The sequence below is a fragment of the Neofelis nebulosa genome, chromosome 15 (assembly GCF_028018385.1).
Source record: "Neofelis nebulosa isolate mNeoNeb1 chromosome 15, mNeoNeb1.pri, whole genome shotgun sequence".
NCBI lineage: Eukaryota > Metazoa > Chordata > Mammalia > Carnivora > Felidae > Neofelis > Neofelis nebulosa.
Genome location: NC_080796.1, coordinates 1,694,821 through 1,720,953, shown reverse-complemented (window position 1 = coordinate 1,720,953; position 26,133 = coordinate 1,694,821). Strand labels below are relative to the sequence as shown.

The window sequence follows — 26,133 nt, the reverse complement described above, 5'->3', positions numbered from 1 at the left end:
GAGGATCTGATGACCTCTGCCTTCCATGAAAGAAAGTATGATTTCTCTCCATGTGTGTCACCTAATGGGGAGAGTTGAGAAAAATGACATCATGAACCACTACACAGCACTCACATTGGGATCCTCCTCCTCTGTGATGTGCGGTGGGTCTAGATAGACTCTCTAGCAATGGAAGGAGACAGTCTCAAGAGGTTAGAACTTTTATCAAACTGGAATGCCAAATCTTTCCTTCTTACCTTGCCATTGGAAATAAGGCCAGGGAGCGTCTGCTTGCTATGGTTTGGCCATGCTGCAAAGTACAATAGCTATAGAGCACACTTTGTGAGGGGGTGTTTCCTCCTAAAACTGAAGAGTGTCTGCTGAAGAGCTGGGGAAGTTCTGCCGTGTTACAGCAAACTAAAGGTACTCTCAACTCCTCTAGTAGTGGAAGTCCAGAAAAATCATGCTAGTTTCAGTCTGACATTGTCAGCTCATGATAATCATTCTCCTAACGATACCAGTTTCCTCCAGTGCCATAGAGTCGGTCAGTGATGGCCATTGTAAACATCAGTTCACCTGTAGCTGTCAAATTCTGATAAAACCCATTCTTGCTTTTGGTCAATATAGAGGAGAAAGTAAGATTTCTTAGTGCTTTAAGCCTACGAATGGTATAATTACCATTCAGTGTAGTGTGGTTTCCTGCTGTGGTCCCAAAGCAATACTTTTCAACAAATCACAAGCCGTACACTTGTAATTTCCTCTATTTTTCGATTGTTGATTTAACATGTATTTTGCTTTCTTCTTTAGGATCAGATGAGAAGGCTGAAGAAGACTCTATAACCAGGTAGGATTTTTATGGATTTGTAAAAATGACATTTGCTGGGGTACCCGGGTGGCTCAGTCGGTTAAGGTGTGACTCTTGATTTCAACTCAGGTTTGTGAGTTCAAGCCCCACGTCGGGTTTTGCGCTGACAGCCTCCTTGGGATATCTTTCCCGATTTCTGTGTGCACTCACTCTCAAAGTATAAAGGAATGAAATGAAATGAAACGGATAATGAAAGGAGAGGAAATGGAATGAGTGAACAGAAAATTATGTGTCTCCTAAGGGAACGCAGAGAACAAAAGCAGTTGTTGCGTGTTCTACCCTGGACTAGACACTATATCCTATGCGTAACATCTGTTCAGGTATATAGTCATTGTATAGCTTTGCAAAGTAGCTGTGTTATTGTAGCCTACTTTTTATTACTTTCGCAACTGTGGTTCAGGGAGGTTGAAGACTCGACCATGATTCCATAGTTAATGGGTAGCCGTTGGGCTTTGCCCATCAGCCCGTGAAGCTTCCACATCCATTCTCTGGTTCCTCAGCAGCACTGAGATGAAGGTACAGATCCTAGGGCAGATCAGCTCAGAATGTCAAAGGTAATGGTGTCGCAACCCTAATTTAGGGTTTTCTTAAGAACCCAGATTAGTCCAAGCATTTGGCCTCATATATTTGACCACTAGCGCTAACAAAAGTCATTAGTGCAGTGGTAACTAGTCCCTTGTTTTTACTGTCCGAGATTTTAGGGTGGATGTCAGCTATGGCCATGGTGTCAAGGCTTTTACATAATAAGCAAGATGTCGTCAGGCAGCTCCTTAGATGTAGTGGTATCCCCTCTTCTTGAGACAAATGAGTTTTCTGTAAGGGAAGGATATGTAGTTGTAGACCATGTTACATTAATTAAATCCAGCCTCTATTTCGAGGATATTGCTATATGATTCTCTGTTGCCTAAGTTCCCCGGCTTGTTTCCCTTTGGGCTAGTACCCTTGTCTAGTTCTAGGAAGCTTTTTGGGTTTTTTTGGAGTTTTTTTTTCCCCCGTGACTTTTTTGTACTGTTTTTGCCTTTTGACTTTCTTCTCTGGTTTCCTTGCTATTTCTTTTTTTTTTCCAATAATTTTCCCACTTCTGCCAGCTAAGGACTCTCCATTTTTCCAGAGGCCATTTCAAAAGCACTTAGAGTCTCAAGATTTAGGGAACCTCAGAGGTTGATTCCTCAAAACACCCTCTGGTACGTCAACCTATGTTTCACCTCCTTGCCCAATGGTTGTTTCCATGGAGAATTTGAAACTCAAAAGAGATTGAAGTGACCTATTTGGATATGATAAGTGACAGAAATGAGATTTAAATTCTGGTTTTCTTTCTTTCTTTCCTTTCTTCCTTCTTTTTTGTCTTCATCTCGCAGGCAACTGTTTTAATAATAGAAAGCTGGGGAGGGGTCTAATGAATACAATGAAGGAGGGTAAGAATCGAATTAGCAGAGGAGACCAGGTTTCAAGGAGAACAACACTGAGTTGTTTAGGAATAAGAGCTTGAGAAAAGATGTCAGAATATGGGGGTTTATGCCAAGTGAGATAAAGGTGAATGACAGGAATGAAGGACCCAGGATTCGGGGAGTTGTTTAGAAAGGCATATTCAAATAGAGTGTTCAAGAGGGTGGTGACCAGGTTTCTGCTTTTGTGTGTGTTGGTTTCATTGAAGGTGCGAGCATACCTCAGATTTTCTGATGAGAGAGATTAAAGATCATTTGAGCTGCTGGGAAGAGTCTGTTTACAGCAAATAGAAATAAGATATCCCCTACTTCCACCCCAACTGAGGGAGGATGGCTTAGATCCTCTCAAGGGATTGGGGGTGGGTGGTGGAGATTCCGAGCATCAGAGATGTATGGCCCAAGGCAAGCAGTCTCCTCACTCCACCTCTTTTCCTCAATCTGTGATGCCCTTCCCATGTACTTGTAGTGCTGGGCAGGGGTAGGACTGACTTGTCAAATCAGTAAGGGAGCTTCATCTGGATCGGTGATAACATGCCTATGTTGAGGTGACTGTGTGGATGACTGAGACTCCCAATTCGCTTGTTCTCCGGGAGCAGGACATGGCTCCTACCCTCGGTCATTGGAGCCCATCCTTGTTGTAGGAGTGTATGGCTTCATAGGCTAAAGATTGAAAGGTTGGGGAATGCCACAGAACCGTGCCGAAGAGTGATGTAGCAGTGGGAGCTCATAGGGAAGAAAATATTCAGGCAGCGTATAGAGAAATAGAGGCACAACCACCAGGACCATTTGATCACAGTCTCCCTCCTTGGTAGCTGAATGCCCCTGAAGGCTTGGAATGTCTTGCTAGTTATTATGGACCTAAATAAGGCAAGACCATTGTGGGAACAAAGTTGGCCTTGGGAACTTTGAATCTTTCAATCTCTAGTTAGTCCTACCACTCATAACATAGAAACCTAAACTTTGATATATTTCCTTAAACGGAGATCTACCTGACACACAAGGTAATATGTGATGCAACAACTCTGGATGTTTCACCGTGATCGCCATAAGCGTAGCTCCCATCTGTCAATGTATGATGCTATTACGATACCACTGACAAGATTCCCTATGCTGTACCTTTGAGCCTTGTGATTTATTCATTCTATAACTGGAACCCTGAACTTCCCTCTCCCCTTCACCCATTTTGTCCATCCCCCCACCTCCCCTCCCTTCTGGCAAGAGTCAAATCTCTGCATTTATGGGTCTGTTTCTGCTTTTGCTCTGTTTGTTCATTTATTCCCCTTTTTACATTCTACACAGAAGTGAAATCATATAGGATTTGTCTTATTCTGTCTGACTTATTTCACTTAGCCTCAAACCATCTAGGTATATCCATCATGTGGCAGATGGCAAGATCTCATTCTCTTTTAGAGCTGCGTAATATTTCATTGTGTGTGTGTGTGTGTGTGTCTGCGTGTGTGTGTGTGTGTATGTGCTTGTGTGTGTGTGGTCTCTTCATGTATTGGTGGACACTTGGGTTGCTTCCATATCTTGTCTATTGTAAATAATGCTATAATAAAGATAGGGGTGCATATATCTTTTCAAATTAGTATTTCCATTTCCCTTGGGTAAATAAATACCCAGTAGTGGAACCACTGGATCCTATGGGATGTGTGTTTTTAATTTGTTGAGGCCCCTCCATACTGGCTTTCACTGTGGCAATACCAATTTACATCCCATGACCGGTGCACAAGGGTTGTTTTTTCTCCACACCCTGAGCAACCCTTGTTGTTTCCTGTGTGTTGAAACTGAGCCATTCTGACAGATGTGAGGTGAGACGTCATTGTAGTAACGTTTATACATTTAATTTTCAACCATTTCAGAGCATTCCCTGCCTGTCACATTTGGTTATGGAAACTGAGACTGGGTCTTTCCTGGAGATTTCACAGGTTAGGAGAGGTCGAGGCAAAATAGAGAACCAAAAGCTTTTTTAAAACAGGGTCCAAATTGTGAAAGGCCTGTACTCGGGAAACCGTAAAACACTGATGAAAGAAATTGAAGGTGACGGAAAGAAAGAGAAAGACATCCGATGCTCACAGATGGGAAGAATACATATTTTTAAAGTGTCTACACTACCCAAAGCCATCGACAGATGTCATGCAATCCCTGTCAACATACCAACAGCATTTGGCACAGAGCTAGACAAACAATCCTAAACGTTGTATAGAACCACAAAAGACCTTGAATGGCCAAAGCAATATTGAAAACGAGGAAACCTGGAGGTATCACAATCTCAGCTTTCAAGTTGTATTCCAAAGCTGTAGTAATCCAAACAGTATGGTGGCTACTGGCGTACAAAATAGCCTCATAGCTCAGTGGACTAGAACCGCAAACCCAGACATAAATTCAGCAGTGTATGGTCAGTTCATCTTCCACAAACAGGAAAGACTATCCAGTGCGGAAAAGGCAGTCTCTTCACCAAATGGTGTTGGGTAAACCGGACAAGCCACATTCCAAAGAATGACCCTGGACCAATTTCTGTACCATACACACAAATAACCTCAAAATGAATTACAGACCTACGTGTGATACTTGAAACCATAAAAAAAAAATCCTTGAAGAGAGCACGGGCCGTCATTTCTCTGACTTTGGCTGTAGCAACATTTTACTAGTTATGTCTCCTGAGCCAAGGGAAATAAAGCGAGAACAAACTTGGGGGACTACATGAGCCTACAAAGCTTTTGCACAGTGAAGGAAGCCTTCAAAACTGAAAGGCATCCTCTGGGATGGGAGAACATATTTGCAAATGTTTTGCAAATCCAGTAAAGCGTTAGTATCCATAAAGGATAAAAAATTGATACGAGTAAGTATCCTCCCCTCCAAAAAAGCCCAGTTTAAAAATGAGCAGAAGACATAACCAGACATTTTTCCAAAGACAATATACATATGGTCAACAGACACATGAAAAAATGCTCCCCAAAAGAACAACGAGATATCACTTCACACCTGTCAGAATGACTACACTCCAAGACACAAGAAGCAGGTGTTTGCGAGGATGTGGAGACAAAGGAAACCTCTTGTACTGTTGGTGAAAATGCAAATGCGGCCCCTGTGGAAAACAGTATGGAGGTTTCTCAAAAAATTAATAACAGAACTCTCCTATGATCCAGTAACTACTGGATACTACCCAAGATAATACAAAAACACGAATTCCATGGGACACATGCACCTCTGTGTTTATTGCAGCATTATTTCCAATAGCCAGTGCAAGCGTCCATGGACAAATGAGTGAAAGAAGGAGAAGTCCTATATGTATGTATGTGTGTGGATATGTATACACACACACACACATACACACACACTCACACACACACACTGGAATATTACTCAACCATGAAACAATGAAATCTTGCCATTTCAATGCCCTGGATGGAGACTGAGAGTAGTATGTTAAGGAAAATCAGGGAAAGGCAAATACCATGTGATGCTAATCATGAGCACTTAAGAAACAAGAAAAGTGCAAAGGGAAAGAATAAGGGAGAGACAAACCAAGAAATAGGCTCTTAACTGCCGAGAACAAACAGATGGTTCCCAGAGAGGAGTTTAGTGGTGTGAGGGCTGAAAGAGGTGATGGGGATAAAGGAGTGCCCTTGTCATGATGAGCATGGGGTGAGTATGGAGTTGGTGAATCACTATATTAATAAACTAATATAACACTTGATGCTATTATTACTGTAATTAAAATAAAACTTAATGTAAAAAACCAGAGGCCAACTTTTAATGATACCAAGAATCGTGGTTTAATATACAGATAGGTGACCTATCACTTAACTTTTTAAATTTTCTTTTAAAATAAATGAACATGTTTTTGTTGTATATTTTTGCTCTAAAGGCTTTCTGACAAACCTGGTCCTGATGATTCATGGCCTACATCATCTAGCCAAGTCTTACATTTTGGTACCAAGGTAAAGTTCTCTCCTGTGAAACTCACTTTCCTGCTCTGAATTGAGTTTTCTCCCTTATTTACTCTGAAAATTTAAGAGGAGGCTGTGTATCATTATTTTATGTGTGTCATGGAAAGTTAGCAAGAAAAAACCCACTTTACAGATACATGACGTGTTGAATGTTTTGCTTTGTTTTCTTTTCTTTTCTTTTGTTGTACTTTGGTAAATCCTACAGGTGGAGGCTGATAAAAGAATGGGCTGGAAAATATATAATGACCGTCAAATTATATTAGGAAAAGCTTTCCCATAGTGGAGGAAATGTGACATTTGGTTAAGGATAAGGATTCTTACTGTGATAGTAACATGACTGATAATACTCATGCCTAAATGAAACCTGATTAGGTCCAAGTATCTATTGTAGGTTGCCCCCCGCCCCGGGCAAGTTTTATTTTTGGTGAGATACAGGATTTTCCTTTGGTTCTATCCTTTGTTCTACATTTAGACTAAAATCATATTAGAAAATGTAGAAATTTAGGTGTTTACATTATTTCTCAACATTTACGTTACAGAAGTGTTCCCCTGTAGTTTTGAAATAACTCCATGAAGAGTAAGTTAAAATTGTGCATCTCCCCGAAGAATACGTATTTTGCTGAAAAGAGTAGCTCTATGAGCAGAGGCTCTTCACAGCCAAGTTGTCAAATTTCTAATTTCAGAAATGTTTCATACACTAGCTTTGAAAACTATCTCCTCCTAGTCCTTGTGTCCGATTCTAAAATTTAAAGTTTCAGACATCTGATACTTATTTAAATATTCACTTCAAAGCCCCTACATCATAAGCTACTGCAGGTTAGGAAACACACTTGTTTGACTCCTGGAGCTCCTAGAATGAAGTCTTGCTTGGAAGAAACAATGTCATAGTTTTTTAATGTGAATAAATGAGTAGGGAAATGGAATTCTGTAGAATGGAGTTTGAAAAGTAACAAAATACGCATGATATGTCACAATTAAATATGTGAATTTAAAAAGTCAGGCTTCAGTTTATATTCCGTTTTAGTGTTTAATACGTATAAACGCAAATGAATTCTATTGAGGAAATCAGGAATTACATAAGAAAGAAGGTTACAGTCTATTTTTAGTATCCTCCCATTGTGAGCTTAGAATTGCAGAGAAAAAGTCCTCAGCCTTTGTTTGTTTAACCCCATCTGTGTCCCATTACATACATCCTTTGAAGGTTCCCATTTCTTCCTAGAATTCTCATTCCCAATTCGTTCTCCATAGTGAATGTTGACGTGTTAGGAACCTCTCTTTTTCTGTTCTTTTGTTAGTCTAGTAATAATCTCTAGCTCTTCAGAAGCGAAAGATGCCAGTAATTGAACAATTTATTTTATACTGAAAAAAATTAAATTCTTTATTACAGTACTTATAACCAGATAACTGTAGTGTGATAAGAGTCAGTATTATTAGGGATATACTGTGAATCAAAGCCTCTGTTTTACATATAGGATATATATATAAATATATATATAAATATATATATATATATATATATATATATATATATATATATATAATCTTTCAAAGGTTTAAAAGAGACTATTGTTCATACTATATTCCCATCCTACTTATGTACCTGTTGAAAAATGTATGTTGTTTCCACTTATCTCATTTTGCTTACATTTCTGCTTTTCTTCCTTGTCTTAAGCTCATGCTGCATTGATTGGTCATGTCTCATTTTTTTTTCCTTTTTTCCTCTTCTCCCCCCATGCTTTTAAAGATATTTTTGATGTTTTTAAGTTTATTTATTATGGAGTGCGCGAGAGAGACAGAGTGCAAGCGGGGTAGGGTCAGAGACAGAGGGAGACACAGAATCCAAAGCAGGCTCCAGGCTCGGAGCTGTCAACACAGAGCTCAATGTGGGGCTCAAACCCACAAACCGTGAGATCATGACTCATGAGCTGAAGTTGGACGCTGAACTGGCTGAGCCAGCTATGTGTTCCCACCACCATGCTCTTTTTTAATGGTTTACCCCTACCCTAATATTTCCTTGCAGAAAACATTTCTGTAGTGTCTGTTCTTTTAGTACATCACTTTCTGTCAACTCCATTGTCAACATATTGGTTATGGAATTCTACTGTCTGTGTGTGGTTTTCATCCATGACTCATTGCCCCACAAGGTTTATTATTCTTTTTTCTCTTTCTTGGAAGGAGCTGAGCTAAATGTTTTTATAGTGTTTGTATTTCTCTTGGAAAGGGAGGGAGAGAGAGAGAGAATGAGCAAGTGCTAGTAGGGAGGGGCAGACAGAGAGGAAAGGAGGGAATTTCAAGCAGGTTCCACGCTGTCAGCACAGAGCCCGATGTGTGGGTTGAACCCCACTAACCTTGAGTTCATGACCTGAGCTGACATGAAAAGTTGGTCACTGGGGCGCCTGGGTGGCTCAGTCGGTTAAGCGTCCGACTTCAGCTCAGGTCACGATCTCACGGTCCGTGAGTTCGAGCCCCGCGTCGGGCTCTGGGCTGATGGCTCAGGGCCTGGAGCCTGCTTCTGAGGGAGCCTGTGTCTCCCTCTCTCTCTGCCCCTCCCCCGTTCATGCTTTGTCTCTCTCTGTCTCAAAAATAAATAAAAACATTTAAAAAAAATAAAAAATAAATAAATAAATAAATAAATAAATAAATAAATAAATAAAAGAAAAGTTGGTCACTTAACTGAGTGAGCCACCCAGGCGTCCCAGAAGGAACTACATTTAAATAGTCATATTTGTCTTTAGTGTTTTGAGAAACAGAAGCCACTTAAACTGTTTGCAATTCCAACTTACCAACATAAGATACTACTGAAGAGTACGTTTGTATATTTTCTCTTACAAGAGATAGTTCATGCTAGTCTAAATCATGCAAACACTTCACAAGATAACATATTTAAATTTCTTAGTGTTAGTTTTTTCAACATGCTTTCAATTACCTAGGGTTCATTGTTTATCTGAGGTTACTTTGGTAAAGTATTTACCCAATATTAATCAGTTATAGGTACGGCGAGTAACATTTGGGACTACTTATGAGATCTCTTTTAATCCTCACCACATAAGGAAATGGAGACTGGTAATAAATAGTTAACGGCATAACTGAGATGTGAATCTACATTTGAATGATTCCAAAGCCTGTGTTCCTTGTGTAATGGTGCTCATTTGGTAATGGTGAATATTACAATGATTTTATTGAATTGGATTCTTGTAATCCTTAAAGCTATTAATTCTTTTCTAGAATGTCCTGAAATCACGCATAGCAAAGCTCCTGCATTCCTCTTGGCAATTCATTAAAAACAGTAAGCTATTGGAAGACTTGTATTATTCACTAATTCTTGTCCATTCTTGTGTTATTCACTAATTTGAAGTTACAGATATTTTCATGTCCTCTTTACTTTGTTTTCTACTAAGTGAGACCAAAACGTGGTACTATGAAACCAAAAGATGGAACCTTATCTGAGGACAACAATCCTGATTCTGAAAATAAAAATATGGCTGAAACTCTTTCCAAACCACCAGTCAGAGTTTATGGCGATCCTGTTCCTGTTTTACCATCATCTAAATCTCTTCTGAAACCTTCTCTCAAGACGTTAGCTGTCCTTGGTCTTGCAAAGGTAAGTTGTTTCGTTTTATACTGCCCCCACCCCATACCATCCTCTTGCTCCTTATAATGATGAAAAGGATCTTAGGAAGAAACGGAAGTCCTCAAGATCATAATAGAAATCAGTGTAATGACAACAGAGAGGAAGGTACAGGATTGACATTTAGAAAGTTTGGTGGGAGTAGACAATTCTCGGGTATGCCTTTATGGAAGCAAAGAAGGAGAAGGCAGCTGGAAAGAATAGCTCAATGCATATGAGATGAGGAGGGGGGTGAAGGGGAAGAATTCATTTTAGAAGGGCGAGATGAACTTAAAGTATGAAGAGTTGAGAGAAAGGATCATAAAATCACAGCAGCAATAGTGGCATTAAGGCAGAGCAGATGCTCTTTAAATTATAAAATGTGGGAGGAAATATTTTAAGTGCAAATTAAGGGAAAAAAAGCCAGGTAACAACCAAAATAATGCTTAGACTTTTCCGAATGACTTACACCTGATTTCTGTGAAGAACCGAAAGAAATTTTTGCCCTTGCCTTTCAGTTTAATAAAGGTGATATCCTAGATTTAGTTTAGCAAAACCTGTGTTTCTAAGGAATGCAGAGTGAAATCTGTTTTAGTCCATACCAGGTTGATTGCGAATTTTCACTTTTTGGCTATTGTCTTTCTTGGGGTTTCTAAGTTAACTTAGCGTGTGGTAAAATCTTGGTATATTTTAGGTGTTTTTGAGAGAAAGAGAGGAAATAAACATTTATTCTTTTCATTAAATAAAATTTCTGGTGAGGTCAATAAGGTTCTTTATCTGTAAAATGAAAAACTAAATTTGAAGCTGCAACACTGAATTTGTTTTTTTGTTTTTTAGCTATTTATTTTGAGAGAGAGAGCAAGCAGGGTAGGGACAGGTAGAGAGGGGAGAGACGTAGAGAATCCCAAACAGGCTCTTCATTGTCAGCACAGAGCTCGACGCATAGCTCAGACTCACAAACCGGTTTGGGAGATGACGACCTGAGCCCAAATCAAGATGCTTAACTGCCTGAGCCACCCAGGTGCCACTTAATCTGCCACACTCTGAAAGAAAAAAATATATGAAATATGTTTTCTGCATTCTGATTTATCTTTTTTTAATTTTAAGTTTTCAACTGTTTATGTATTTTGAGAGAGAGAGAGTAAGACAGAGGCAGAGAGAGAGAGAGAGAGAGAGAGAGAATCCTAAGCAGGCTCTGTGCCGCTAGTGTCAAACCCAAAATCAAGTTGGACGCTTAACCAGCTGAGCCACCCAGGTGCCACTCTTTTTTTTAATAGTATTTGCATAGAATAGACACATACACACATACCAAATGAATGAACTCAACATGTATAGATTTCTGTCTAATATGAGCTCTGTCATGACAGAATCATAAGGCAGGAAAGGTTGCCAAAGGGGTATGCAAAATTCATTGTAGGAGGTGATTTTTACTTTTTTGAAGAGTTCCAACTATAGATACATTTTTAAAACAATATTTATTTATTTTTGAGAGAGATGGAGCATGAGCGGGGGAAGAGCAGAGAGAGAGGGAGACATAGAATCTGAAGCAGGCTTCAGGCTCTGAGCTGTCAGCACAGAGCCTGACACGCGGGGCTCGAGCTCAGGAACCATGAGATCGTGACCTGAGCCGAAGTCGGATGCTTAGCCGAATGAGTCCCCCAGGCACCCCAAGATACATTTTATATTATTCAGGGGAAACTTTAGTACTCATAGTTGTTCAATTTAGCATGTAAATTCTTTCATGTCTAAAACTGAGAAAGACTGCTGAGTTGATTTTTTTTTGGTCCCTATCTTCTTTCCTCCTGGGAATGTTCAGTCTTCCTTGATAATCAAACATGTATTGGAAGACTTTAAAATCTTCAAATTGGATGATCATAAATGTATTAGTTGCTTAATGCTAGATTCCTTCTTGGGTCCTTAACCACCTTCCTATATGGTGTAGACAGGAAATTAGAGTTCTTCATATGCTGTTCCCAGTGGAATAATAAAAGTATATGAAGTTTAAAATCGGTTTTTATATTTTTCTTAGAAATCGTGGTAGTCCTGGAAAATGCTCAAAATTCTGTAATCCTGTATTTCTCTTCTATACTTTAAGTCTTGTCCCTTAAGATTAACTTTTTTATTCATTTTACTATTTTTTAAAATGTTGATTCTTGATAGAGAGTGAGGGAGCATATGAATCGCAAGCTGACTCCATGCTTCCTGTGGACCTGACGCAGGGCTTGATCCCACGGCCTTGGGATCATGACTTGAGCTGAAACTAAGAGTTGGATGTTCAACTGACTGAGCCACCCAGGCGTCCCAAGATTAATTTTTAAAAAGTAGTATTCTTATAAAATCCTGAATTAGTGTTTCACAGTTAAAACATTTTATGACTCTTAATGCCATTCATTACAGAAATGACTATTTGTGTATATTAGTAAAAGCATATTTTACATCCTTAAAACTACTGTTGGAATATGGAGTTGGAATCTTGAATCTCATGTTTTTTCCCCTGCTTTTGTGATTATATTATTTTTACTCCTTAGCAATATTTTTAGTGTTTGTTTATTTTTGAGACAGAGAAAGTGAGGGAGAAGGGGAGGGGTAGGGAGAGGGTACAGAGGGTCCAAAGCAGGCTCTGTGCTGACAGCAGAGAGACTGATGCGGAGCTCGAACTCATGAACCAAGAGCTCATGACGTGAGCCAAAGTCGGAGACTTAACTGACTGAGCCACCCAGGCGCCCCTCCCCTGTATTCATTATTATTTTTTATTTATTCTTTATTTTTATTATTTTACAATTTAGTGTCCAGTTAGGGAATACATAGTGTGTACAGTGTAGTCTTGGCTTCGGGAGTAGATTCCTCGAATTCATCACTTCCAGATAACCCCAGGGCTCATTCCAACATGTGCCCTCCTCAATGCCCACCATCCCTTTTTTCCACCCCCTTAACTCCCCACCCCCATCAACCCTCAGCTTGTTCTCTGTCTTTTAAGGGCGTCATATGGTTTGCCTCCCTCTAGGTATTTGTAACCATTGTTTTTCTTTCCCTTCCCCTATGGTCTTGTGTGAAGTTTTCAAATTCCACATATGAGTGAAAACATACAATATCTTTCTCTTGACCGACTTATTTCATTTAGCATTATACCTTCCAGTTGCTTCCACAGTGTTGCAAATGGCAAGATTCCATTCTTTCTCATGGCCAGGTCGTATTATTCCATTGTAGATAGACCACCACTTCTTCTTTAGCCATTCATCAGTTGATGGACATTTGGGCTCTTTCCATAATTTGGCGATTGTTGATAGAAATGCTATCAACTCTGGGGTACATGTGCGCCTACAAATCAGCACTCCTGTATCCTTTGGATAAATGCCTAATAGTGCTATTGCTGGGTTGTAGGGTAATTCTATTTTTAATTTTTTGAGGAACCTCCACACTGTTTTCCACAGTGGCTGCACCCATTTGCATTGCTACCAACAGTGCAAGAGGGTTCCCATTTCGCCACATCGTCGCCAACATCTGTTATTTCCAGAGTTGTGAATTTCACCACCACACTCTGACTGATTGAGGTGTTATCCCAGTGGGGTTTGATTTGTATTTCCTGGATGATGCGTGATGTTGAGCATCTTTGCATGTGTCCGTTGGCCATCTGGATGTCTCCTTTGGAAAAGTGTCTGTTCACGTCCTCTGCCCCTTTCTTTGCTTACTTGGTTTTTGGGTGTTGAGTTTGGCAAGTTCTTTGTAGACTTTTTTATACTAACGCTTTATGTGATATGCCATTTGCAAATACATATCTTCTCCCATTCCGTCGGTTGCCTTTAAAGTTGTTGATTGTTGCCTTTGCTCTGTGGCAGCTTTGTATCTTGATGAGGTCCCAAAAGTTCACTTTTGCTTTTATTTCCCTTGCCTTTGCAGACATGTCAAGTAAGTAATTGCTGCAGCCAAGGTCAGAGAGGTGGTTGCCTGTTTTCTCCTCTAGGATTTTGATGGTTTCCTGTCTCACAGTTAGCTTTTTCATGCATTGGAGTTTATGTTTGTGTAAGGTGTAAGAAAGTGGTCCAGGTTCACTCTTGTGCATGTTGCTGTCCAGTTCTCCCAGTACCATTAGCTAAAGAGACTGTCTTTTTTGCATTGGTTCCTCTTTCCTGCTTTGTTGGAGCTTAGTTGGCCACACATCTGTGGGCCCATTTCTGGGTTCTCTATTCTATTCCATTGGCCTCTGTGCTTGTTTGGAGCTAATATGGTGCGTTTGAGGAGTCCAGCTTTGTAGTACAGGCTAAAGTCCGGGATTGTGATGCCTCCCCCACTCTGGTTTTCTTTTTCAACCTTACTTTGGTTGTTCTCGGTCTTTTGTGGTTCTCTCCAAAGTTTAGGATTGTTTGTTCTAGTTCTGTGAAGAATGCTGCTGTTATTTTGATTGGGATTGCATTGAATGTACAGATTGCTTTGAGTAGTATTGACATTTTAAAAATGTTTGTTCTTGCAACCCATGAGCATGGGATATTTTCCAGGTTCTTTGTGTGTTCTTCAGTTTCTTTCATAAGTTGTCTATAGTTTTCAGCATACAGATCTTTTACCTCTTTGGTTAGGTTTAATGCTAGATATTTTATGGTTTGGTGCAGTGGTAAATGGGATCGATTCCTTGATATCTCTTTCTAATGCTTCATGACTGGTGTATAGACATGCAACTGATTTGGGTGCATTGATTTTTATCCTGTAGCTTTGCTGAATGCATGTGTCCATTCTAGCAGTTTTGGGGGGAGGCTTTCAGGATGTCCACATAGAATATCGTGTCATCTGCCAACTGTGAATGTTTGACCTCTTCTTTGCCAACTTGGATGCCTTTTATTTCATTTTGTTGTGTGATGTCTGAGTCTAGGACTTCCAACATTATGTTAAGCAACAGTGGTGAGAGTAGAAATCTTTTCATGTTCCTGATCTCAGGGGAAAAGCTCTCAGTGTTTCTCCATGGAGGAGGCTTTAGCTGTGGGCCATTCATATGTGGCTTTTAGGGTTTGAATGTCTATTCCTTCTATCTGATTTTCTTGAGGGTTGTATTAAGAAAGGGTACTGTATTTTGTCAAATGCGTTCCCTGCATCTATTGACAGGATCATATGGTTCTTATCCTTTCTTCTCTTCATGGGACGTGTCATGTTGATTGATTTGTGAATATTGAACCAGCCCTGCTGCCCAGGAATGAATCGCACTTGATCCGGGCGAATCATACTCTTAATATACCGTTGCATTACATTTGTTAGTATCTTGTTGAGAAGGTTTGCATCCATGTTCATCAGGGACATTGGCCTGTCATTCTGCTTTTTAGTGGGGTCTCTGTCTGCTTTGGAAATCAACGTAATGCTGGTTTCATAGAAGGGGTCCAGAAGCTTTCCTTCCATTTCTATTTTTTAGAACAGCTTGAGAATAAGAAGGATTAACTCTGCTTTAAAGGTCTGGGAGAATTCCCCTGGGATGCCATCCTGCCCAGGACTCTTATTTGTTGGGAGGTTTGTAATAACTGATTGAATGTCTTCAAGGGTTATGGGTCTGTTCACGTTTTCTATTTCTTCCCGTTTGGCTTTTGGTAGTGTGTGGGTGTCTAGGAATTTGTCCATGTCTTCCAGGTTGTCCAGGTTGTTGGCATATACTTTTTAATAGTATCCTCGGATCCTTGTTGTATTTCTGTGGTGTTGGTTGTGATTTCTCATCTTCTATTTGTGATTTTATCTGTTTGGGCCTCTCTTTCTTCTTTTTGAGAAGTGTGGCTAAGGGGTTATCAATTTTGTTTATTTAAAAAAAACACATCTCTTATATTGATTCATGTGTGCAACCTTGTTTTTGGATTCTATAGGATTTATTTCTGCTCTACTCTGTTTTGTTTCCCTTCTTCTGCTGACGTAGGGCTTTCTTTGCTGCTGTGTTTCTAGTTCGTTTAGGAGTGAAGTTAGTTTCTGTATTGGGACCATCATTGCTTCTGGAGATAGGCCTGGATTGCAATGTATTTTCCTCTAAGGACTGCCTTTGCTGCATCCTAAAGAGTTTGGATTGCGTGTTTTCATTTTCATTTGCTTCCATATGGTTTTTAATTTCTTCCTTAATCGCCTGGTGGAACCATTCTTTATTGAGTAGGAAGTTCTGTAATCTCCAAGCATTTTGAGGCTTTCCAGTTTTTGTTCTTGCGGTTGATTGCAAGTGTCTGAGCCTTGTGATCAGAAAATATGCATGGTATGATCTCAGTCCTTTTATATTTGTGGAGGGCTGTTTTGTGACCCAGGATGTGATCTATATTAGAGAATGTTCTATGTGCACGTAAGAAGAATGTGCATTCTACTGCTGTTGGATGAAAAGATCTTAATGTATCGGTGTTGATATCCATGTATATAAATGCATATATTAGGCCAATATATATCTATGTATATCTGAATACATCTGGTCCAATGACACATTGGATATGTGTTTCCTTACTGATTTTCTGCCTTGGTGATCCACCTATTGCCATGAATGGAGTCTTAAAGTCGTCTACAATCATGGTATTTGTATGTATACATTTAATCATGTTTGTGATTAATCGATTCATATGTGTGGGCGTTTCACTTTGGGGCCATAAACATTTGCAATTGTTAGCTCCTCTTGATGGATAGACCCCTTAACTATGATCCACTGCCCTTCTGAATCTGTTACTACAGTCTCTGGTTTAAAATCTAGTCTTTCTGGTGGAAGTGTGGCGACTCCAGGTTTCTTTTGACTTCTGGTAACATGATAGGTGGTTCCCCATAGCTTCACTTTGAATCTGGAGGTGTCCTGGGGTCTAACATCAGTGTCTTGCTGACAACATACAGATGGATCTTGTTGTTTTGTTTTGTTTTGTTTTGTGTTTTGTCCATTCTGATTCCCTGTGTCTTTTGATTGGGGCATTGAGTCCATTGACATTCAGAGTGATTAGTTAAAGATATGGATTTAGTGCCATTGTGTTATCTGAAGGTTTCATGCTTTTGGTGAGGCCTCTGGTCCTTTGTAGTCTCTGCTGCTTTCCACTCACAGACTCTCCCCTTAGGATCTCCTGCAGGGCTGGTTTAGTGGTCATGAACTCCATGAGGTGTTGTTTGTCTGGGGAAGCCTTTCTCTCTCCTTCTATTCTAAATGACAGCCTTGCTGGGGAAGGGATTCTTCGCCACATATGTTCCCATTCAGCACACTGACCATTTGCTACCCCTCCCTTCTGCCCTGCCAAGTTTCATTGGACAGGTCTGCTGCTACCCTTATGTGTCTTCCCTTGCAGATTAAGCCCCGTTTGTCCCTAGCTGCTTTCAGAATTCTCTCTTGATCTTTGTATTTTTCCAATTTTGCTATGTCATGTCGTGGTGTTGACCTGGGTTTGTTGATTTGGAAAGGAATTCTCTGTGCCGCCAGGACTTGGATGCCCATTTCCTTCCCCAGATGAGGGAAGCTCTCAGCTATAAGTTGTTCCAAAAAAACCTTCTGCCCCTTTCTCTCACTCTTCTTCTTCTGGGACTCCTAGGATGTGGCTAATATTTCATCTCACTGAATCACGTAGGTCTCTAGTACCTGCCTCGTGATCTAGTCATTTCCTTCCTTTCCTTTCCCTGCTTCATCTTTGTCCACAATTGTATCTTCTGTTTCACCGATTCTGTCTGCTGCTTCTCCCGTCCTTGCTGTCACTGCATCTAGTTTACTTTGTATCTCCTTTACACCATTTCATGTTCAGCGTTCATCGTGACGATTCCTTAGGTCCTTGATCTCTGAAGCAGTAGATTGTCTGCTGTTTTCTATGCGTGGTTTCAAGCGCAACTATGCATCTTATGAGTGTCATTCCTAAAATGTGCTCACATATATTGTTTCTGTCTCTTTTGAGCACTTTTCTGGCTGTCCTTTCTTCCCGGAATTTTTTTTGAGCAGAATTCTTCGATTTCGTCGTTTTGGCTAGATTCCTGCCCTTTATGTGTTTGAATAGCTTGTTCTCTGTCCCACACCTGCGAGTACTACTATATTAAAAAGAGCTCCTATACTGTCCAGGGCCTGGCAGTTGAACAAATGTGTTTTGGAGTGTGTTGTGTGCACTCTTTCGGTGCGTCTTTGGCTGCTGTTCTCGCTACTTGGAGTGGCGGTTTGGGCCTTCCACCTGATGGGCTTTGATTTGTTTGTTGAAGTAATCCTGGAAACAAGGAGAAGAAGGTGGTGAAGAATCATTAGCCCAAACAAAAAGAGAACTGACTGGAATGGAAAAAAAGACCAAGCAGTGACTCAAAGGAGCTATAGGGCTTAATCCAGAAAGAGAGGGAGGAAAATGAAGAAGGAGATCTAGAAGAGTATAGAGAAAATGCACAATCAAACAAACAAAGAACCAGAACAGAGGAACAAAGTAAAAAAATATATCTATCTATATCTATCTATCTATCTATAGATATATCTATATATCTATATATATCTCTAAATATAGATATATAGGTATATATTAAGATATATAGATATATGTAGATATATAATTGGTTTTGACCCATGTAAACTCGAGACTCCTAGGCTGTTTCCAAAGGGAGAAGAGGTAAGAGCAGAGTAGAAAGAGAAAAAAGGTGCTCTTTTAGAAGAAAGGGAAAGCAAAGGAAAGAAAAGATGGGCGCCTGGGTGGCTCAGTAGCTGAAGCGTCCGACTCTTGAATTTGCTTCACGTCATGTTGTCGCTGTTGGTGGGTTCAAAACCCCCATCAGGTTCTGCAGTGAGAGCATGGATCCTGCTCGGATTCTCTCTCTCCCTCTCTCTGCATCTCTTCTGCTTGATCACTCACTCACTCTCTCAAAATGAAGAAATAAACATTAAAAAAGAAAAGGAAAGACTAAATAATAACTCAAATGAAAACAAACAAACAAACAAACAAACAAACAAAGATAGAAACCCGGAGGAGAGTTGTCTATTGGTGCCTGGGACTGGTGGCTGTGCTTGTCCAGAGGAGGGGCTGTGTGGTCCCATCAGTGTCAGTCTCACTCCTACAGAGAAGCAGTTACGAGGCACAGAGAGCCAGGGTTCGGTGTAATGGGCCTGCCTCCACGGAGGCTCACTGTCCATTCCCTGAAGCCCCACGATGTTGGTCATGGGGAGAGACATGGCGACACCCCAATCTCTCCTGCCCACACGAGGTGTCTCAAAACTCACTGTTTAGGCTATCCTCGCGGAATAGCCTGGGGAGCCGGCTTGCCTTGCTGCACAGTCCCCTGCGCCACCTGAGCACTGAGCTGGGATTCAAAACCCTGTAGGATCCTGCTTTGCTCGGACCTGGTAGTGGAGTTGCGCCACTCTGCCCAGTGGACAGAGGGCCTCTGGCTCGTGCCTGCACGGTCTTTTTCCCTTGGGCAGGGCAATACCTCCCCTTTCCACCAAACTCAAGGTGTTCTCTCCCAGTGTAGCCCTGAGATTGCTACCAAGCCTAGGGGCGGCTCCCTCCCCACCAGGCATGGGAGGTGGTAGCTCTGGTCTAGAGAAAGTCTGGCAACCTTGAAAATCCTGTTTTTTAGCCTCTAAGGCTGCTTTGCAAAGTAGAAACTGGTCCTCTGGATCTCTCCTTGGTCTGTGGTCTGGACAGGCTTTCTCATATCCATAATCGAGTAAGTCACCCGAGCCCCCCAAGAATGCTTGTTTTCAATGGGAAGGTGTTCGAAGGCCAATAAAATGGCCCTAGTGTCCAGAAAAGAATGGCAAAGTTAGAATGCGTTTTTGATTTTCTCATTTGGGGCTATAATAAGTTCCAGTAAACTCTTAGTGGAGACGTCATATAGGTATACATTTGACCCTTGAACAAGATGGGTTTGCACTGTGGGAGTCCACATACGTACAGGTTTTTTTCAATAAATACAGTACCATCCTGTAAACATATTTTCTCTTCCTTATGATTTTCTTTTTTGTCTTGTTTTTCTTTTCTTTAATTATTTGTTTTGTGAGAGAGAGAGAAGACAGAGCACGTGAGTAGGGAAGCGGGGGCAGAGAGAGAATCTTCATCAGGCTCCACACTGCCAGCATTGAACTCAGGTCATGACCTGAGCCAAAGTCAAGAGCCTGACCCTGAACCGACAGTGCCACCCAGCACCCCTTTTTTATGATTTTCTTAGTAACCTTTTCTTTAGTTTATAGTGTAAGAATACAGTATGTAATACATATAACAGGGAAAACATGCATTAATCGACTGTGTATATTGTTGGTAAGCTCAGCATTCCGTTATCCTAACCCTGACTTTCCATGCTCAGTTTACGGAGTCAATGGCCAAATGAGGCCGAAAAAGTAGATGAGACCTAGAGAGCATATACAAGCCCTTCTGCTTTAATGTTCTGGTTTTCAATACATATATACTTTTTGATTTTTAAGTGTTATTGCTTTTAAAGTAGGAAATTCAGTAGTAATTTTGGGTTTTTTTGATTTGGTTTTGAGGTTTCAAAAGATATTTGTGGATTTTCGAGTGCATGGCCATCAGAGCCCGTAACCCTTGCTTTGTTCAAGGGTCAACAGTATAGTGATTTGGTACTTTTGAGATCTACTCAGTGAGATTAGTGTAAATGTTTTGACCTTAATTAATTGGTCCTTGTATACTGAGTATGTGCCAAGCAGTTAGCTACTGAGTGTACAAGTGGAGGGTTTAGGTTGTTGTGGTCGGAGCAGAAAAGTAAGTCGACAGCAATCCATTATAAGTGACTATAAAGGCTTCATCGATAGGAAATGGACAATGTTAGTTGAGAGAATATTGGGGGCATTTGCAGTGAGGATGACGATGAGAGTGGGAGTGGGAATTTTGGTAGTCAGAAAAGATCTGAGGGTGGCAAAAGGTGCCAAGTGAAAGATGAGAAGGACCAGTCGTGTAGACCGTGGCGAGGGACATTCTGGACAGAGAGGACCACGGATCATCATTTTACTCCAATGTCTTACTTAGAGTGACCAAGAAGTGGGAAGACCCACTCCATCATCACAATCATTATTGTTGTGTGTAAAACAGAAAAGGTGCATAGTGAAATGAGTGCTTGGCACATTTCAGGTGACTGAGACATAAATGTTCTTATACTTGCCGTTTGAATGCTTACTACACATTCTGAAGAGTCCCATACCTATATCTACATTTTTTTTGCTACTAGTTCACCATGATTTTAAGAAAAGTTTTTCTTACTACTTTGCCATTCGATCCAACCCTTCTTTCGTCCAGAAAAAGGTCAAGCCTTTGTTTACCTAAACGAAGCAGCAGCTACAACAGTGTTTTGTTGATACTCAACATGATATACTCCAAAGTTTCTGATCATGTGAGGTATGAATTGACACTGAAACAAATGTCTGCCATTTTATTAGAAGGAGTTTTCATTTATAGCAAGTACACTTTTAAAGAATTTGTTTCAAAACTTATTTCAAATGTCCTTTTATTTTGGTCAGGAATGCAAAGGAAGGTGTTTTGTTAGTACCTTTTTGAAATCTGCACACAAGTCAGGCTTCTGCCTTTGAAAGTACTTATTCTGGCCTTCCATGATCCGTTTAGAGAGTCAATAGCCAAATGAAGATTCAATGGTACGCTGAATCAAGAGAGCATATATGAGGTTTGGTATTTAAAGGTTTTGGTGTTCAATACGTTTTTCTTATTTGTAAGTCTGATTGTTATTAAAATCATAAATTCAGATATTTTCTTGGAAAAGGCTTATGAAGTCTTCACGCAACTCATTACCGATGCTACTTTTAACAGAGTATGTCTGAGAAGCCCAACAAATATGTTCCTCATTCCTCTGGAGCTGTGGATCAGAAAGGGCAAAGTATATTAAGGGGACAAGTAGAAGGTAAGAACTGTATTTTATGCAAAGGTCATTTGACAGAATGTTGATTTAAAACAGGAATACTGATATATTCTAATATCTAAAGAAAACGGCCTGTTAAGTGCATAGGAAAGAGAAAGAGATGTGAAAAGGAGATAAGTTGCATATCGTATGTGGTGCCAGCAACAGATTAAATTGAGAGTGCCAACAAAGGAGCTAAATGACTAGTTCCCTTTCAAGATACTGGAAGGCCTAAGGAACCTCAGGAAAGAAGAGAAGAGCCAAAGAGGGAATGATGTGAATGGCCGAGACTACAGGGAGTAAATGAAGGAAAGTAAGCCAGTGTGTATTGTGTTTCTACTGGAAGGTGGTAAAATACACTAGTTCTTTAAAGGGAAGAGCAGACTATTTGAAATGCAGCAACACTATCAGGTGAGCTTCTCGTACCAGAATTTGTCAGAGTCGTATCCCCAAGTGTTCCCACTCTTACTGTTATCCTCACTGTTGGCAAGACATTAAGGACTGACCTAGCTGATGATGCAGAGATATGTCCTAACTACCATGGATGAACATAAGCATCTGTAGTCAGCGATAAATGTATATACATTAATGCCATATAAAATGGGGGTACTTCATTCGGTAGAATCAATTAGGGCAAAATAAGAGAATTGGAAGGAGGGTCAGATAGGGAGACATCAGAATAACTCATCTGACATTTTGGATGCCGTATTTGTGACTTTTGATTATTTTGCCAATAACTGCCTTTAATAGGTGAACTATATTTTTAATGTTCTAGGAAAATAAGGAAAAGAAACAAAAAAACACTATAATCAGTAGTATGCTTTCATATTCTGTCTGATAGTTCTGATTGTTGTAGAATGATCCCTGGAACTTCTTTGATTCCTATCTGCCAGAAAAATGAACTAAGTCTTAGTTAGTTGGAGAAAATTAACTGATTTTTCATATTTCAGAGAACTTTTATATGGTTGAACATAGGGGCAATCACCAGGATTCGCTCTCTCTCTCTCTCTCTCTCTCTCTCTATTTTTTTTTTCGGAGTAAAATAAGATTGTTGCTTGTTTCACAATTTCTGACATCATGATTTCATCTATTCCTTTTAAACCTTTCTTCAAATGGATCTATAGGGATGTAGGAATTTTCAAGGCCAATACCAAGAAAAGAGATTCCAGGAAAGGTATTCTGTGACATGGCCTTCTGACTGTAACCACGTGTAAGACATCAACCCAAATAATAAAATTGCATATATTGCAGTTGTGTTAGAGGCATCCCAATGACACCCAGATTTGATTATTCACTAGAAGAGCGCACAGGACTCAGCATATAGTTGTAGTCATGCGTGTGGATTGGTATGGGGACAGGTAAGTAGGGCCAATCAGCACCGAGCAATGGTGCATGGGGTGAAGGCCAGAGGAAACCAAGCGCAGGCTTCCAGGAATCCTTTCTCTATGGAGTTAGCAGGGTGTGCTAAATTCCTCCAGCATGAAATTAGGACAGCACAAGTGAAATGTTGTCTGCCAGTACGAGGCTTATGGATACTCAGTGCCCGAGGTTTTCATCAAATGCTAATCACATAGGCATCTTCTCCTTCGCATGTCCCAAAATTCCAGGTTTCCACCAAGGAAATCAAGTGTACAGCCTTAAGGACATAGCTTGTACCAGCACTTAGGCACAGTGAAACCACTCTTCAACAGCTAGGGAATGGTGGGAACCCTCCTTAAATCCAAGATCCCAGGGAACCACCAAGGGCCAGTCATTCAAGAAGGATGTTCTGAGGATAGCCATCTTTGGCCTGCTGGATGAAACCTGTTCTGCATAGGAATTATAGCCCTGACTTAATTTTTGGTGCTGTCTTAAGATTTTATTTTACTAGCAAGTAATATGATGGTTACCATGGTACTGGTTTCAGTTTCATCATCCATATGAAGTAGGTATTTGTACAAAAATTCCTAGGGAGGGCCATATTAGGTCATTATAATCTTTTTTTATGGGATTAAGCTTTCATTATGATGCTTAGGTATGATCAACATAATGATTTTTGATTTAAAATGAGAATGAAAATCTCTTAATTATATGGAAAACCCAGGTGTTATTCCTATGGTGCTGAGCCCCTGTTTATAGGTATAAGATTTTGGGTCATATTCATCAATTGTTTTCTTGCCTACGAATACAAATAACTGTTGTATTTTTGTGTTTTGTTTATGTATTTTCATATACTCCCAGATGGGAGACAGTACCCCTATTGTGTTACTTTGATCTCTATTTTAATGTTCAAGATGACTGTATCGTGAGTAAGTATATGCTAAGAGTAGCTACAATGGATACCATATTTTGTTGCTTTTGTTGTTTCATACATTTAATAAGCCTGATTTTTTCATCAGTTTTAAGTTCACAGCAAAATATAATAGGAAGTACAGAGAGTCTGCATATACCATACCATGCTCCCGTACACGCCTAGCCTCCCCTGTTGTTAACATCTTGCATGACAGTGGTCCGTTTGTAGTAGGATTTTTCTTTCAGGTCCTTGGTTTAATTTTGAGCGAGAGAGCATGCATGCGTGTGAGCAGCCAAGGGGCAGAGGGAGAGGGGGGAAAGAATCCTGTGCTGTCAGCACAGAGCCTGATGCAGGACTTGATCCCATGAACGGTGAGATCATGACCTGAGCTCACATCCAGAGTTGGACGCTGAACCAACTGAGCCACCCAGGCACCCTGACAACAGTGGTGCATTTTCTATGGACACAAACTCTTCGTTTTGAGACCAAGTCTCTAATTTGCATTAACTTTCAGCCTTGGTGTTATACATTCTATGAGTTTTAACAAATGTGTAATGATGTGAATCCACCTTTGTGGTATCGTGTGAAAGAGTTCCACTGCCTTAAAAGTCCTCTGTGCCGTGCCCGTTTCTCCCTCCATTCACGCCAACCCTTAGCTCCATAGCCTTGCTCTTTCCACGTGTCCTATAGTTAGAATCATAGAGTGGATGTCTTTGAATGTTCAGAAAGTGAGAATATCCTGGTAATTGAATGTAGGCGTTCAAGATATTCCTTGCCCTTTGTTTTGTTTAGTTGCTCATCAGTAGAGGATCTGATGACCTCTGCCTTCCATGAAAGAAAGTATGATTTCTCTCCATGTGTGTCACCTAATGGGGAGAGTTGAGAAAAATGACATCATGAACCACTACACAGCACTCACATTGGGATCCTCCTCCTCTGTGATGTGCGGTGGGTCTAGATAGACTCTCTAGCAATGGAAGGAGACAGTCTCAAGAGGTTAGAACTTTTATCAAACTGGAATGCCAAATCTTTCCTTCTTACCTTGCCATTGGAAATAAGGCCAGGGAGCGTCTGCTTGCTATGGTTTGGCCATGCTGCAAAGTACAATAGCTATAGAGCACACTTTGTGAGGGGGTGTTTCCTCCTAAAACTGAAGAGTGTCTGCTGAAGAGCTGGGGAAGTTCTGCCGTGTTACAGCAAACTAAAGGTACTCTCAACTCCTCTAGTAGTGGAAGTCCAGAAAAATCATGCTAGTTTCAGTCTGACATTGTCAGCTCATGATAATCATTCTCCTAACGATACCAGTTTCCTCCAGTGCCATAGAGTCGGTCAGTGATGGCCATTGTAAACATCAGTTCACCTGTAGCTGTCAAATTCTGATAAAACCCATTCTTGCTTTTGGTCAATATAGAGGAGAAAGTAAGATTTCTTAGTGCTTTAAGCCTACGAATGGTATAATTACCATTCAGTGTAGTGTGGTTTCCTGCTGTGGTCCCAGAGCAATACTTTTTAACAAATCATAAGCTGTACACTTGTAATTTCCTCTATTTTTCGATTGTTGATTTAACATGTATTTTGCTTTCTTCTTTAGGATCAGATGAGAAGGCTGAGGAAGACTCTATAACCAGGTAGGATTTTTATAGATTTGTAAAAATGACATTTGCTGGGGTACCCGGGTGGCTCAGTCGGTTAAGGGTGTGACTCTTGATTTCAACTCAGGTTTGTGAGTTCAAGCCCCACGTCGGGTTTTGTGCTGACAGACTCCTTGGGATATCTTTCCTGATTTCTGTGGGCACTCACTCTCAAAGTATAAAGGAATGAAATGAAATGAAACGGATAATGAAAGGAAAGGAAAGGGAAAGAATGAACTGAAAATTATGTGTCTCCTAAGGGAACGCAGAGAACAAAAGCAGTTGTTGCGTGTTCTACACTGGACCAGACACTATATCCTATGGGTAACATCTGTTCAGTTATATAGTCATTGTATAGCTTTGCAAAGTAGCTGTGTTATTGTAGCCTACTTTTTATTACTTTCGCAACTGTGGTTCAGGGAGGTTGAAGACTCGACCATGATTCCATAGTTAATGGGTAGCCGTTGGGCTTTGCCCATCAGCCCGTGAAGCTTCCACATCCATTCTCTGGTTCCTCAGCAGCACTGAGATGAAGGTACAGATCCTAGGGCAGATCAGCTCAGAATGTCAAAGGTAATTGTGTCGCAACCCTAA

At 40.5% G+C, this 26,133-nt stretch overlaps 1 protein-coding gene across 1 annotated transcript in view; it reads left to right on the top strand.

The window, feature by feature from the left end:
- LOC131495881 (uncharacterized) overlaps nt 1-26,133 on the top strand; it is a 199,036-nt gene that overhangs the window by 153,680 nt on the left and 19,223 nt on the right. Inside the window, exon 25 of the mRNA XM_058701054.1 lies at nt 6,161-6,233. Coding sequence (XP_058557037.1) covers nt 6,161-6,233 — 73 coding nt within the window. The remainder of the gene's footprint in view (nt 1-6,160; nt 6,234-26,133) is intronic.